This window comes from Gekko japonicus, unplaced genomic scaffold, assembly GCF_001447785.1.
Source record: "Gekko japonicus isolate JY-2015 unplaced genomic scaffold, Gekko_japonicus_V1.1 scaffold4, whole genome shotgun sequence".
Classification (NCBI taxonomy): domain Eukaryota; kingdom Metazoa; phylum Chordata; class Lepidosauria; order Squamata; family Gekkonidae; genus Gekko; species Gekko japonicus.
Genome location: NW_015165234.1, coordinates 3,682,975 through 3,699,777, shown reverse-complemented (window position 1 = coordinate 3,699,777; position 16,803 = coordinate 3,682,975). Strand labels below are relative to the sequence as shown.

Genomic DNA, 16,803 nt, shown 5'->3' with positions numbered 1-16,803 from the left:
CCCCGCCTGCCCTTGGGCAATTGAGCAGTGTGAGAAAATGGTTTGGGGGTGTTGCCATGAATGTGGTGACAACACATCCGGTTGCTGCATCTGCGGTGCTCTAGGGATTTCCCCAATCTTTATGGTATTTACCACAGACATTGGGGAAATTCCTAAAATGTTGATGGGACACAGATGTCACTTCTGGTTTGGAAGTGACATCAACTCCTCAGCATACTACCCCTCCCCACACTCCACCCCCCAAAAGCTCCTGTAAACTGTACTCTGTACTTACCATGAATGCATAGTTCATGTGGGCTTGCATGCATTCAGGCATTCCATGCATGATCACTGCCACTATGCACTGAAAGGATGACAAAAATAGATTACATGTTTCCTCCTGTTCATATAATAAAGTTTTGAGTCTCTAAGATTCTGGGAAGGTAAATAAATTCAGATATATTCTGTCACATGCTGTACTTGAAGGGGATCATTTTCAAGTTTGTTTGTTTTTCATTTAAAGATTGCAGCTGCTGAGGCTATGATTTCCAAGAGGAGAGAGGCCTTCTGACTCCAGCTAATGCACCATCTCTGTCTTTAAGCCCTGCTGGGGAATAGGTGGCCATTTGGGGGGAGGGTGGGGGAAAACTGAAAAGGGTTCCCTTGGGCTCACTGTAAGTCTCCCCCTTAAAATTGGAGCCCCTGCTCCCACAACATATAAAAGACATAAAGTTCTTTAAAATTATCACATCATGTCTAACATGTATTTCTGTCCAAAGGGTATGGTAAGAGAAGTATTACAAATGTATTCATCAAATAAAGTCATATTTTTATTACATGCTTTGAAACCACCTCACAATTGGTAGTTTGGTGTCAGTGTCAGATAAGCATATGGAGCAGAGGTCCATCAGTGGCTATTAGCCACAAGGTATAGATAGGGACTCTGGGGCAAGTGATGCTCTGTCATCTTGGTGCTTGGGGGGGTCAACAGTGGGAGGGCTTCTAATGTCCTGGCCCCACTGGTGGACCTCCTGATGGCACTGGTATTTCTGGCCACTGTGTGATACAGAGTGTTGGACTGGATGGGCCTTTGGCCTGATCCAACACTGGCATCTCTTATGTTCTTATGTAGTGTTGTTGAAGCTTGGTTTTTGTGTTTATGGTCAGTTCATAGCATAGGTAGGTTAAAAAGACTTATCTGCATACAGTAATCATAAATAAATGGTTCTGTCAGTATGTTCACATAATGCTCAGGTAATCTGAAAAGATACTCATACTTATCTCTGAGTTATTAGGAATAAATTTAATGCTGGCTAAACTGGTTGCAAGTTACAGCTGGTTACATTCTAGGTCTATTTGGAGAGTAGGGGGCATGTTTGAATCTTGCCATAATTACTGAGTGACTTTAAATTCTTATTTAACTGTGGGCTGAATGATAAGCCAGTTAAAAATGCTGGACTAGGATCTGGGTAACCCAGATTTGGATCCCCATTCTACAGTGGAAACTTGCCTGGTAACCTTGTGCCAATCACACACTCAGCCTAACTGACCTCACAGGATTCTTGTGAGGATAAAATGGAGGAAAGGAGAAAGATGTAAGCTGCTTTGGGTCCCCACTGGGGAGAAAACAGGGGAAGAAATGAAGTAGATTAATAAATAATTTCTCCTAGAATCTTGTTAGGTAAAAGCACTTTAATTTAGTTTAAGTTAGTTACCTGAGTGAAAAGGGGCCCACTCACATGGTCAGTGTAGTACACAGTAGCCATTGCAAAAGCATTTAGGTACTGGCTCCTGGTCATGTGCCTCCACTTCGAATCCTTCACAGGATTCAGCTCGTGGTATGCTGCACAAAATGTTCAAAGCTTTTGGACATGCTGTCACATACAGTGACCTGTGCATAATAAAGAGATGGAATGGGACGTGTTGCACATGAATTTTTCTATTGACTCAGCATTCTATATGGCCTCATATATAGGCCCTAAATTGGCTTGGATCTTTGTAGCATTTAGCTTAATTTGCTGCAGATCCAGCTATGTGTGCAATTACAGATTTTCAGCACAGTAATAGTGTGGCTAGTTGTTATAATTGTCATGGTTCCAGCTGTCTAAGGTCAGCCATGAGTGTTTGGTACAATATTGGCCAGAATCACTTTCAAGCACTGTAATGATAATTTAGGAATCCTCCTTAATTCTATTAATGCATAGTTCAGAATTTATTATATTCTCCTTCCAGCTAGCCCAGGTCCCTGTGACAAGATTTAGATACTGTCCCATCATGAAGTAGTTGGTGACCATAGGAGATTACATGGCCTCCTTCATGAATGAACTGCCTACTTGCTTCACTTCTGTTTCCTTCACTGTATCCTCTCCGGTGAAAGTTCAGTAGGTGCAGGAGATAAATTTATTGATTTTGACATATAAATTCCAGTACAGTTTGAAAGGTTTGCTCTTAAGGCCCTATTGTGTATATATTCAGTCAACTACACTGATTACCTGCTCCCAATTTTCTTGGTAATGGCCACTAAATAGTAAAAATGCAGCAATGTATCTATGTTGGGATTTATATTTTACATTTATATTTACATTAATATTTGCCTTCTGCTACTTTTCCTGATTTGTGATGCCGCCACTATGGGATCTGTACATGAGTGAAAGAATATGCCTGTGGAAGGAGGAAAGCTGGGGGAAAGCCTTGCTAAGTTTACAGCTGTCCTCCCTGGTCTCCAGGAATGTTGACACAGTAAGGGGAAATCCTTGTTTCCCCCTTCAAAATAATATGTAAAAGCTCAATAGCACTGGGCATACATAATTCATAATAATAAAAATAAATAAAAGTAGGCATTTATGAAACTGCATTTAAACATTTCTCTGGAGTCCAGAGAAAGGGAAAGTGGGGAAACAGGATCGTGATCAGTGAAGACTTCCCTGACCTATTTGGTTTCACTGGAGCCCAGAAGAACACAATTGTGAAGGAAGCACCACAGATCCTTACAGTGATGGAAAAGGGTGAAGAACCTGCACTGTGCCTCTTAATATAGGAGGAAGAGGTTAAACTGTGGGTGGAAAAAAACCACAAACTCTTTTGTAATTTGCTATGGCCCCCAAAGAGCATTACGCTCTTCAGAGAACAATCTACTGGTGATCCCCAGCCCAAAAGACATCCGGCTGAATTTGACCAGGGTCAGGGCCTTTTCAGCCCTGGCTCCTACCTGGTGGAACTCTGCCAAATAACATTTGTGTCCTGTAGGACCTAATGAATTTCCATAGGGCGTGGAAGGCAGAAATGTTCCACCAGGCTTTTGGCTGAGGACCGTGATGGGTACCATCCTTCTGGCACTTCCTCTCCCCCACACACACCTGTTTCTTCTCTACCTCCCCTGTAAGGCAGTGACACAATTTGAAATTTTGAAGTTTTAGCACCATCTGGAAATGTTTTAATTATGTATTATGTAGACGGTATTATTATTATTATTATTATTATTATTATTATTATTATTATTGTTTTATCCTTCTTGTTCACCATTGTATTCTGGGGAGGGTGGTCTATAAATTATAATTACAAATAAATCTAAAATAAATATATGTGTACAATCTGTGGAAGAACACACTGGAGGAGTACTCTAAATGCACTTTCAAGAGATGCATCTACTCACAAGTGGTATACATATGAACACGGAGGAAGACAGAAATGTAATTCTAAATCCATCTTCCTACACTACCATCAATCAATAAAATTATAAAAGAGCATCTAAAACTGCCTTCTTTCATACTTGATGCGGCTGGCCTCAAAGTGAAATGGGAGAAATGTCTCCTCGGGGTTTCGGGGTGTCAGCTTGAACATTGGGTTCCTGATTGTGTGTCCCAGCTCCTGCCATCAACTGTGGGGGTTCACCTGCCTCCGGGAGCTGTCGCCTCCGTAGTTGGTCGATGTGTTTCTGTAAAAGTCGGCTGTTGTCAGTTGATACCTCGTTGGAGACTGGGCCCCTGACTTTGGTGACTCGGCCTGCGATCCAGGGAGGCCCGGTCCCGTAGTTCCGGAGGAATACTGGGTCTCCTGGAAAGAACCCTCTCAGAGCCTCGCGCTGTTCGACCAACCTCCTTGAGTCCGGTGTCTGGTCTGGGTGTAGACGATCTAACAGAGTCGCCGGGCGCCAGCCCATCAACAGTTCTGCAGGGCTGTGGCCGGTGACGGGGTTAGGTGTTGTCCTCTGGGTCAAGAGGAAACGGGCTAAGTGGAATTTCCAGTCCCCATCTGAAATCCTGCTCTTGTATACATATACATCAGCCATGGAAGAGAGGATTAAAATCCCTTCCTCTGCCACATAAGAAAAGTGTGCTTTGTTTTACTACCGATTAATTATTAGTAGTAGCCAAGACAGGTATTTTTTCCTTCCCAAAGTTGTGTTTCAAACAATTATATTTCTTTCTGCTATTAAACATCCCAAACCACCATTATAAAATTTTGACATTGTTGACATTTCATATATTTTATTTGTTACAGTTTCCTCTGTGTGTGTGTAAGAAAACAAATTAGGTAATGGGCAAGGCAAGCGGAAAAGTTAATTATTCCTGGAAGCTTCATATAGAAAATTATTACGAGATATTAAAAATATTCTTACCAACATTCAGAATGACTGAAGATTTTCCAACAAAACCTAAAGGAGCATTTATATTATTTTATATAAAACATTTCTAGCATAATAATGTTATGCTTGCTCCTTACACAGTGTGTTTGACACAGTTTGACTTCAGATATTGACAAAGTAAGGTTTATTTCATCTGTTCTTCCAGCTCCCGTGTAATCCTTAAATCCTAGGAATGACAGTTGAGCCAGTGCGGTGCTGTGGTTTAGGGGTGTGCAATCCCCCCCCCCCCGGCTTTTTTCAGTTCAGGTCTCTTGAACCTGAAAAAAAATTGGGATTCCCAAAAAACTCAGATCCCAATACTGGTACAGTCTTCAGATCTAAGATTTTTTGGAAATCTGATTTTTTTCCGGATCCAATAGACCCAAGGGGAAAAATGGGGGCGGGGGCGAGAGCCAGGCTGAAGTTGAGCCAGTGAGGTGCAGTCTGCTCTCCTCCATCACAGCTGATCCTGGGGCAGAAAAAACCGGGCTGCATGAGACACCAGCTGGCGAGGCGCAGTCTGCTCCCCTCCGGCACAGATGATCCTTGGTCTGTCTTCTGCAGTCCCTTTAGACTTTAAAGGGACTGCAGTAGAAGCTCGACAATCAGCTGTTTTTCGGATATACCCGGTAATTCCCAAATATATCCAGGACTTTTTTCAGGAAATTTTCCCGAAAAAACCTAGATACCTTTAGGATTCCAAAATATACCCCAAAATATTGATAAGGTATATCCTTATACTAATAGCCAAGTTGCCCCCGTGACTGCGGATATCTAAATCCGTGCTCCGGGGGCAGCTGGGGGGCAGGGAGAGGTTTGTGCACACGTGGGGCTGTCCCCACGTGTGCACAAAAATGATAAAAGTTGAAAAAAAATTCGGGGGAATGTTTAAATCCCCCCGAAAGTGCAAGAGCGTTCTGTGCGCATGCGCACAAAATGCTCTGCGTCCTACCTGTGTTCCCTGCGCAGGAAAGGAAACGAACGGCCGGAGAGGCCCAGCAGCGGCGGCGGCGGCGAGAGATAGGTGAGGAGGGGGAAGACAGTCGGGGAGGGGAAGAGAAACTGCCGAGGGCCTGGCGGATGTAAGCTGCGCGGGCCTCGGTTCACGGGGAAAAAAAGAAAGAGAGAGAGAGAGAGAGTCGAGGGGGAAGGAAGAGAGACCGGTGAGGGGGGGGGAAGACAGCCCGGAGAGGCCCGCCGGATGGTAGGCCACACTTCGAAGGGGGAAAGAGAGAGAGAGAGACGGGGGGGAGAGAGAGAGACTGGGGGGAAGACAGAGAAGGGGGGAGAGAGAGAGCCTGGGGGGGAGAGAGAGACTGGGGGGGAAGAGAGAGAACAGGGGAGAGACACACACAGAGAGAGGGACTAGGGGGGAAGAGAGAGAACGGAGAGAAAGAGAGAGACTGGCCCCCTCCCCGTGAGTATCGCGGGTCCCCCTCTTGTTTTGGGTATATTATCGGCTCTGGTAGATTCAAATGTGCACCCTAGTATGATTAGAATTCTACTCTTGGGCTGGAGACAGCTGGGTTTGAATTGTCATTTGGGCCATGGTTTTTATGGGATAACCTTAGGCCAGTCATTTTCTCAATGTTGGTGTGCATGGGGAGAGATAATCCAATCCATGTTATGCCACCCTGAGCTAATTGGAGGGGAAAGGGGATAGAAGTGTGAGGAACAAATGACTGAATTGCCAGTGGTTAACTGCCAACCTTTAAATCTCAGTCTCCAACTCCCACAGAGTCCTGACAAGGCAGCAAAGGAGAAAGCACACACATACCAGAGGGAAATTGCAAGCTTTGGCTGACTAAATATGAGTTAGTCAACTGAGGGTAGTGCTAAGTAGACCAAGGGGTTTAGAAAATAACAGCTTGATTACAGGACAGCTGAAGAATTCTGCATCTCTGAACTTTCCAGAGAAGCTCTGCTTTTAGGAAACAGTTCTAGCACAATAATACATTATTAATCCTTAATTCTTTCATTAAGTGTCTGTCACACACATGATGGTTATTCTAGCATACTCTGGATTGCATAAAATGGGAGGCAACACAGCAGATAATTGCACATGTGTGGAAATAAGCAGGTCTGCTGGTTTGCTCACCCACTCTGTGCATCAAGAGAGAAACCGGTCATTCAGAGGAAGATGCTAGTGATTAACAAGACTCTGCTTGTTTCAAAATAACATCAAGGCATTTCTTGTTCTATTTAGATCCATGCCAGTGAAAAATTAAAATCAGTGCAGCCTAAAGCATTTCAACAGGTTTTATTTATATTTTGTTCAGTGTAGATAATAGTAGAATGGGATGTGCTGTTGGGTCACCTCTGCTTTGGAGGAACTATTGCTAATTTGATTTAAGTTCAAGTGGTGAATGGGTAGGTTGATGTTGCTTGACAAACTTCTTAAATGAAGCTTCACTAATGGCAATAAAGGACAACTAAAGGCACCACTTCCAAATGCACCCTCTAGAAACAAGTGCTATGCCATTCATGTGGAAGAACCCTCCTTCCAAGTGATAGGACATGCAATCTTGTTCAGCTCAGAAGAACTTTGCCCATTAACTCAGAACATGAATTTCTGGCATGTCAGTATATCATCCTATGCATATAAAAGCCCCAGTGTATTGGCACTTTCCAGCTCTCCCACTGGCTGTGCACCTTATTAGCCATTGGCCCATCAACTGCCACGCAAGAGTACTTGCATTCTCCTTCTGGGTTGCTGACCTTCCGTCTCTCTGGCGTGACTCCGCAGACCTCAGGCAATCCTCCTCAGCCCCTGCTTAGTACCCTCCTTTTATCCTCCCTCCCCCTTCCCATTCTTCTCCCTTGACTCCGTCTCTGCCCTCCCTATCCCGCCCCCACCCCCATTCTTAATGGGAGATGCCAAGCCTCAGGAGAGGCCCTGCTTCCTGGCATCTCCTGCTGTGCAGGGTTGTGTGTGCCTACTGCACTTCGCCTGGGCTGCTGAGCTCAGAGGTAGGGGTGGGCCCTTGTGCCAGGCCTGTGGCCCAGCAGCCTCTGGCCATAGTTCCCTCTAAGCTGAGTTGGTGTGAGCTAGCTCACAGATTTTTAGCCTCCGGCTCACAGATTTTTGTCTTAGCTCAGGAAGGATGGCTCCAAAGCAAACTGATTTATGCAGCAGCCAAATCGCTCGCTCACAACTTTAATGCCAGTAGCTCACAAAGTAGAATTTTTGCTCACAAGACTCCATAGCTTAGAGGGAACATCGCCTCTGGCCCCGGCGATGACTTCTTTCCCTCCCTGTGGCTGCTGGAGACAGGTGGGTGTGGATTGGGTTGTCGTAGCACAGCCTCGCTGTGGGCCGTCAGAACACCGACGGACTCCTTTGCCACTTCGTTCCCTGGCTCCCCAGGTGAGCGGGAGGGTGGCCCACCGTGGGGGGCCATTGGGTGGTGTTGGGGTCACAAACGGTGGCAGAAGGGTTGTGGGGAGCCCACTGGATGCTGTTGGGGTGGCCGGGGGAGGCCTGTTGGTGGGACAAAGACAACTGTTGAAAAACAGCAAACACAAACAATTTAAGTGGTGAGCCTCCTGGGGGGGAACCTGTTTTTATAAGTCAGAACAGAAACTAGATTGACACACTTTTGATTAGTCCATGTGTCAATCCTGAAACATCCTGACCACTTTTCACACCAAGGCTGCGTGAACAGCACTAATTGGCTGACCCATGTGAATTGTTAACACAGCCACTTTCTTATTGGAACAGATTCCAAAGTTTAAGTGAACCAGAAAACAGCTGTTTTAAAAGCACCAAACAATTTTTTTCTTTGAACTGGTGTCTGGTTAACTTATTCAGCTGTATAAATGTGGTCCAACATTGTGAACAGATTGGGAAAGATTGTGTAGCTGGAACTTGTTACCTTGGCTAGCTACAAAGACTCTGAGGGTATACCATATATGGAATTCTTCGACATCTTCTTTCTTGGTGTTCAAGTCCAATTATTGAAGTCAAATTACAATGTAAAACTTTCTGTATAAAAAAAGCTTAGTGGCTGTGGCATAACATCTCTTGCAAGTTCTGTTTCTGCTCATGTGGGAGAAAATGTCTCAGTCTTCTTGGATCCTCCATTTAGCCCATCTCCCCCACTTTTTCTGCTTCCCTTTTCTGTTCTCTTTGGGTGGCTGCTACCTTCTAGCCTCATAAGGAAAGAGTATCTTCTGCTAAAGAGTGCTTTAGTGCTGTTTACTGCATTGCCATTATCATCATAATATGATTATAAGCAAATTGCGTTTTCCGGGATAGGCGATGGTATGCCATGGTACAAATATACCAGCTTCACAACCCCTCAAAAGGATATTTTCACATGTTAGGTATTTTCTGGTTTCATTGCAGTATTCCCTTGTAGAAATGGCTAGCTGTTCAAAGGAATTTTTTTTAAATTAAGAAACCACTATGAAAACTTGAAATATCATTCCTGAAGAAAAGGTACACGTTTTAAACAAATTGAGTCAGGTATAGATGAATCATGTTTGTGAGGACCAGTTAATCTCTGTCTCCACTATTCTTTCTCCTCTCACCTTTAACTGAAAGGCTGATTTCTTCACAGATGTTCCATTCAAAAAATTCAGGATCATGCATATCCACATCCAAATTACTGTTTGTAGACCTCTCTTATTTACCACGCTGCTGGATCAAACATTATTATAGCCACTAATTAGGCTGGGTTTTTTTCATTTATGAAGTGAAAAAATCATGCATTTTGATAAAGCTACAATGAGCAGATGTCATGTCTCTGTTATGAACGGAATACTGATCGGTGGTCATACTAGGCTCTAGGATCATGAGCACTTGGCACCAAAAGTCCAATTCAGTTTAATAAGTTTGAGTAACTTTACGTATATCAGACTTGCATTGATTTTTGTCTCAAACTGACTTATCACCCCACCCATTATCTTTATGCCCTTTCACCATAAAATGTCTGGCTGCTGGACTGGCTTTAGGTCTTGAACCAGAGTAACATTCCCCTTTGTGTGAAGCTCTGGTATACTGGACACATATAAACAGTGAATAGTGTTCTACTGAAACAGTTGTTATATATTTACCAATGTATGATTCAGACTGATTTTTTTTTAAAAAAAGAAAAAACTATATTTTTAAATCATTGTAAATAGCTCCTGCAAATATAATATACATACCCGAGTATAGAAATTTTCTAAAAACATCTGGTGGGCACCAGAAAAGGTGTTGGCAGGCAGCACGGAGCTAACAGCCATCATGCTGGGGACCCCTGCTCTAAGTAATAATTATTTCTGGATGTAGCCCACAAACATTTAGGGACAGAAGTAAATTGTTGGGCAAATCTTGAGAGGTATGGAAGGCTAGGCATAGAAACCTATAGATGGATACATAGCCATTTTATTTCTAGTTTGGTACCTGGATTGAACATCTGATTTCTGTTCCTCAGCATTCCAAAAACCAGATCTTACTGAAGTCATCTATATGTCTGGCCATGTCTGGCAACACTGAAGGGGATGTAATGAATTAGCAATAGAGAACATTATCTACATACAAGTATTACTTATTGAGATTCTTTTCCCTTACCAACAGTTAAAACAAAATGGCACTGGATCAGTAGGTTATATAGCTTCACAACTCTGAAGTTCATAAAATAGATAATTTTATATGAATAAAACAGTTTTGGCACTTATAAGTACATACATATGTAAAGTTAACCATATTGTCACAGATATTGTACACGATAAATTGTGGGTAAATACTAGTGGCTCTTACTCATAAGTAAGGTAAATTTCTAGCACTGCAATCTTTAACAGTTACAGACTTTTCAGTCCATTTAAGTCAATGGGCTTAAAGGGTACAACTGTTCAGGATGGTAGTGTCAGTGGTCTTCACCGAAGAGTGTACATAGTCATCACAAATAAATTTGTCTATTGTTTTGGAAAAGTAACTTAGGCTCTGATCACACCACTGAGGAACTGTGGGCGGGAAGCGAGGCTGTTTGCCCCAGGGTGAACTGACACGCGTTTGCGCAATCAGACTTCCGCCTGCCTGCCCCGCAGTTCCGCATAACACGTACCTTTCCCTGGTGTTTTTTTGCACCACTCCTGTGGCGCAACCAGACGCCCCGCCAACGACTCCAGGACGCCAGACAGATGTGTCTGTCTGATCGCGTCCCTTTAATCTGTGGGGGAATCGTTTGCCTGTCGCAGCTTCCGCTCCATATGATCGCAGCCTTACCGCTAGATGTGGTCTGTAACAGACTGTTTCTCTATTTGTGGTATTTATGAAATCTATCAGATATTTTGCAGTCAGTTAATATGAAGGCATTACCTAACATTTCTGATGCTCTGAAAGCCAGTTGCCCTCCTACAATGACAGCTAGGAGTTCCTTGAATTAATGGTAGACTATGCTGTAGTGAAGAACTTGCACAGCAATCAGCACATCCCATTCAAATTATTTGTTTCCTATGAACCACAAATCAAAAGAATAGACCATTGTCTATAGGAAACTCTGTAGAATGTTGTGGGAGTTCTCTCATAGACATATATACATACACTCTCTGTTTCTTGTATACTGGATCCCATTATGCAAAGACAAAGGCCAATATTCAAAAGCTACAAAGTAGGCCTACAGTTCCTCTGCAAGCCCATGAAAGCAGAGTTGATGTTATCTTCAACTGCAATCCCTCCTGTTATGTTGGGTGCTACTACATATCAAGGTCAGGCTGGAGCAATGAATGATCATATCAAATTAAGACTTGAACAGTAGCTCAAGCTGGTGTTCTGGTTGTTGACTGAATTCAAGATCCAACTCAGACATGATGTTCCCTGAGTGACCTTGGGCCATTTGCACTCACTCAGCCTAACCTACTTGTCAGGCTTTTAGTGAAGACAAAATGGGAAGGGGAGAAGCATGTACACAACCCTGAGCTTTGTGGAGGAAGAGTGGGATAAAAATGTAATTGATATTATCGAGCCCAAGGTCCATGAAGTCAATTGCTTGTCTAGAAATGGAGCATATGAAATACAGCAAATAATTTACTTCACTGCATTGCTCTACCAAAGGCAGAGTCATGCTCCTAGTATTTACATCCGTTTTGGCCAGTCCAGAGGTTTCACACAGCCTACCAATCACATAAGTTAAAGTTGTATATCTCTACAGTCGCAGACTCTGGATTTCACAGTTAAACCCCCAGAGTCTCCAGCTCTATAGCGAGCCCCCATTTCACAGCATATTTATAGGGGGGAGAACAGGCAAGAGTACAGTTGAAAGGAAGGGTCTGAAAATCCTGGTGTTCACACAGAAACCCAACATGAGCATAGAGAGCATAGAGAGAGTGGTACACAAAGACTCTCTGCCACTATTTCAGTGATTATAGCTACATTCCCCCCCCCCCTTTTTTCAAGAACTGCTATAGCTGTCTCAAAGTCATATGGAGAAAGCAAGAGGGACTTCGGTGTGTGAGCCAGCCTTAAAACACTCTGATTGTGATGCTTCTCAATGTACCCTTCTGCAATGGTGATGATGACAGCACGCTCTTAAGTTTCATAAAGCTTTCGGTCATAAGAGAATATCTGCTCATCAGTCCTTTTAAGGAATAAAATCTTCATTAACATCCACTTGAAGACGCTCCGGCTCATGCCTGCTGGCGCTACCCCAGTTCCATGCAGTGATCATAATTTTTCTACTAGGCATGCTCATGTACATCCAACATACTTAAGACCTGAGTGCATGGATCTGTCAAGGCATGAAGGTAGAAGGGATACAAGCAGGCACAACCCTGATCCTCCCATCCCATGAACATTTCTTACCAGATTTACTATGCACATAGGACTATTGATGAAACTGTATAAGTTGATCGAAGTACTCAAAACCTATTCATTGAATTGGTATAATTTTTAAGTTTGGTTTCTGAAGTGTTGTTGGAACTGAATAGCAGATCAAATGACCTAGAATTCAAAGGCACATCACACAGTTTTGCATTAAACTCTTCTGTGTTTAACAGCCCATGACAAGTAGGAAAAGTGATTTCTAAATATTAGCTTCTTCCCATGTCATTATTCTATCAAATTGTTGATTCAGATCTTCTTTTTCTGGTTGTAACTCTCACATCTCAGTAGCAATTCCACAGGGTCAGACACCATCAGTGTGTAAAGTTTTTATTCATATTTAGGCCGGAAACTGCCATCTGCTCCTTTGAATATTTTATCGGCGATGCTCCCCATATTTTTCTTCATAGCCTTCAGAGGATTCTCATGCAGGAGTATCTGTGTTAAATATTTTTGTCTCTTGATTTTGCTCTTGGTTTTATGGGACACATCGGGAATGGCATAGGAAATGACGAATTTCACAAAGTAGATGATATGCTGGAAAAGGTCAATACAAATAAGGTAAGTTATTCAGAATATATAACCATTTTTGGGGAGAAATATATAGTCCAGGTACTGAGATATGTGCCCTAATCCATTCCAGACTTCTGTGTGCTTTTATACCCCCATCGAAATCTGGGCATGTGTGCTTCCTCATTCATTTCAACAGAGGGAGCCAATCTGAACATAAAATGAAATGTGCTCACATAAGGCCCTGCTGCTGAAATGACAGTGGAAGCATTTGTCCAAGAATTGCTTGGCTGGTGGCTAAGGGACTTTCCCCAAATATGTCCAGGGGACAAATCCTTGCATTTTCAGCTCAGCTGTAGGAAAATGTAAGAAGTAAAGCTACTATCTGTGGCATCACAATGTGACAACTGCCATGCAGACCAATGACCTAAGCTCTGCTATGGTAGTGTGGAAAAGAAAGAGCTAGCACTAGAGTTACCACTGTGTACAGGCTTTGGGAGACAGATGGGTACTAGATGCTGATTTTTCAGCAGCTCTCTCAAAAATTATCATATTTTAAGAAACTGAATCAGTCTCCAAGAGACAGGGCTGAGGAAGTTGCAGTCCGCGTGATCATCACTGGGACAGGGAGGAACTGTTGACAGTAAAATGGGTTCAAAAAGGGATGTTAGGGAAGCTTTGAAATAAAGAAGAAGAAGAGGAGATTGGATTTATACCCCGCCCTTCACTCAGAGTGGCTCCCAAACTCCTTTCCCTTCCCTGCCCCACAACAGACACCCTGTGTGGTAGGCGGGGGTGAGAGAGCTCTTTCAAGAACTGCCCTTTCAAGGACAGCTCTGACAGAACTATGGCTTGCCCAAGGTCATCCAGCAGCTGCAAGTGAAGGAGTGGGGAATCAAACCTGGTTCTCCCAGATTAGAGTCCACACGCACTTGACCACTACAGCAATGAAAGACATGTTCTGCACATAATTCTTTTAAATATAAAGACATTCTTGAATGGTACAGCTCAGAATGAAATGCACTGACCTCCATGACAATGATGAAAGATAATTTGGCTGCAATAACATGCCAGTAATAGATGTTGTGTTCATACTGATGTTTATGTCCAGGAGGGTATCGAAAATCCCGGTATCTAAAGAATTCAAGCAGTCAATACTTTTTGTAATAACATGCTTAGGCCAGAAGGGGGAGCGAAATAGCCCTCCTCGCCATACAATGCAAAGTTCAGTACATGCAAAATTAAAGTAGAACAAAATTTAGCTCTAATTTTCAGAATAAGCAAGATCTCCTGAAATATATATTTCAGTAGATAAAATATATTTTGTTAGATAATATCTTCTCTTTTGTCACTTGCCATTTGCTGTTACATTACATTATCAAGCAGATCACATTATCAAGCAGATGTCATTCTGATTGTTAAAAAAAATTAAGAATACCCATTTTAAATGGAACTTGCCTGCACGTTGTTTGATTCCTAAACCATGGAAAGGCTGGCTTGCTTTCATTTCTGAAGTCTGATATAGCAAAGACGGACAGTGTGTTGTTTATGTACCCCTTCATGGTATAACTGCTCTGATCCCCATAGGGAGGGACTGAAAATGACCAGTAATAAACCAGGCGGGGAATCATATCCGATGTAAAAGCAATGATCATTGCCTGTTTTTCAAAAGAGAGAACAATGAGTACAATTTAACAAAATGGCCTGGAGATAAATAATTTTTCTCTGCATCTTCCTCGGGGGAAAAATATTATTGTACCATTTTGATGCTGAGCACATCTGAATCTCTCCAGTAAATGGCAGACTACCCAGGAAACCTATTTTGTTATTATTGTGGTGCCTGTAAGAAGGTAAGTACAAAGGTCTGTGTTCCTTGGAGGAAAGAGAATTATACAAATGAAATGAAATGAAATAAGCCTGCCCTTTCTGGATTCCTTTTACAGAACCCTGCTGCCAAGTAGCACTTCCTTCCCAGATCATTACCACTTAGTAGCTGCAACTGTTTGGTTATTCCTCCACTATAGCCTTTTCCATAAACCTAACCAATAGCTGTCCATTCTTTTCTTCCTGCCAATTTCCTACATCTCCTACTTCAACAGAAGAACGTTATCTCTCTCTCTCACCCCCTCCCTCTCCCTCCTAGAATTCAGGGGTACCCAGTAATTTGATGGGCAACAGATTTAGAGCAGACAAAACAAAATACTTATTTGGTCAATGGGTAAATTAAGGAATGAACTTCCAGTGCACGCATAAGCATAGATGGTTTTAAAAGTGGATTAGAAGATTCATGGAGAGCAGGCACATCAATGGATAGTAGCCAGGGCTCATTTCCTGCTGGAGTGCACAGGAGCGATGCTCCGGCAGTGAGGAGCCCAGGGGGTGGGCACATACAGCAAGCCCCGCCCCCTGCTTCCAGCAGCCGAGGACACGAGGAGCCAGAAGAAAGGTAAGTACAGCCTCCCCGCCTCCTTTCCTGGGCCACGCCAGGGCGCAGAGCCCAGGAAAAGGCCTGCCACCCCTGCCGCCTTTCCCTGGCTGTGCCAAGGCACAGAGCCCGGAAAAAGGCCTGGGGACCCCCCCTCACCTTTCCCGGGCCACAGGGGGGTGGCGGGGCCTTGATCGAGGTGGTGGTGGGAGAGCCTCCCTCCCTCTCCATCTCTTTTCCCTCCTTTCCTTCTCTCTTTCTTTCCCTCCTTCTTTCTCCCTCTCTCTTTCTTTTCTTCTCTCTTTATCTTTCCCTTTGTTTCTTTCTCTTTGTTTCTTTCCCTCCCTCTTTCCTTCTCTCTTTCTTTTCCTCCTCCTTTCCTTCACTCTCTTTCTTTCCCTCCCTCTTTCTCTCTTTCTTTCCTTCTCTCTATCTTTCCCTCCTTTTTTCCTTCTCTTTCTTCCCATCTGTTCCTTCTTTCTTTTTCTTTCTTTCCCTTTCTCTCCTTTTCCCCTTCTCTCTTTCTTTCTTTCCCTCCTTCTCTCCCTCTTTCCTTCTTCTTCTTCTTTCCCTCCATTCCTTCCTTCTTTCTTTTTCTTTCTTCACAGAGCTGCACATTCCCCCCCCATAGCTAGCAATCCAAAACAGTCCAGTGGCACCTTTAAGACCAAGGTTTATTCAGGTACAAGCAAGGGCGTAGACTTTCCAATTTCCTGGGGGGGGTGCGACTGGGCCAGAGGCATTGCTGTGCTAGGTCCTTAAAAGAACCGAAGCCCAGTGACATCACAGGCCATTGTCACTATTTATGGAGGCGGAGTCATGTAGGATTTAGAAAGTGGCTCTCCAGAATTTTTTGGGGGGCCTGGGAACCCTTGGGAACCCCCCTAGCCAGGCCCCAAGGGCTCAGAAACAAAGCACAGCATGGGCAAAATCCTTTACATAAAACCCTGGAGAACCACTGCCAGTCTGAGTAGACAATGATGACACTGATGGACTGATGGTAGAGATACCATGCTTTGTGTGCCTAAGGATAGAGGTTTAAACCTAGGAGGTCTAAGAGAACAGGTGTTGGAAAGGATCTTTCTCTGTCTGAGTCTCTGAGCTCACCTGCACCAGAGCAGACCATTCTGAAGTAGATGGACCAATGGCATGAAGACCAGTGTGGATTGAGGAGACCCATGTTCAGATCTACATTTTGCATGACACTTATTCTGTGATACTGGGACGGTTAGATTTGAGTCCAGTAGCAGATTAGAGACCAACAAGCATTTCAGGGAATAAGCTTCCAAGAGTCAAAGCTCCCTTCATCAAGCTGGGTGATATTGCCACAGTTGTGAGGTCAATATAAGGGAAGGGAGACTGGAGGAAGGGTGGGATAAAGAGGGATTGACAGATAACATGTGAGCAGAGTTCATTGTGATGAAAGAGGAATTTACAAAAAAAAAAAAAAACATAGCACCA

The 16,803-nt window shown here is 43.5% G+C and overlaps 1 protein-coding gene across 1 annotated transcript in view; it reads right to left on the bottom strand.

Moving 5' to 3' along the window:
* Window positions 1–9,855: 9,855 nt before the first annotated feature.
* The window catches only part of ANO6 (anoctamin 6), an 89,596-nt gene continuing 82,648 nt past the window's right edge, over window positions 9,856–16,803 (bottom strand). The window contains exons 18-20 of the mRNA XM_015409771.1: window positions 14,376–14,575; window positions 13,946–14,051; window positions 9,856–12,944 (exon numbers count right to left, since the gene is read on the bottom strand). Coding sequence (XP_015265257.1) covers window positions 12,738–12,944; window positions 13,946–14,051; window positions 14,376–14,575 — 513 coding nt within the window. The 3' untranslated portion in view covers window positions 9,856–12,737. The remainder of the gene's footprint in view (window positions 12,945–13,945; window positions 14,052–14,375; window positions 14,576–16,803) is intronic.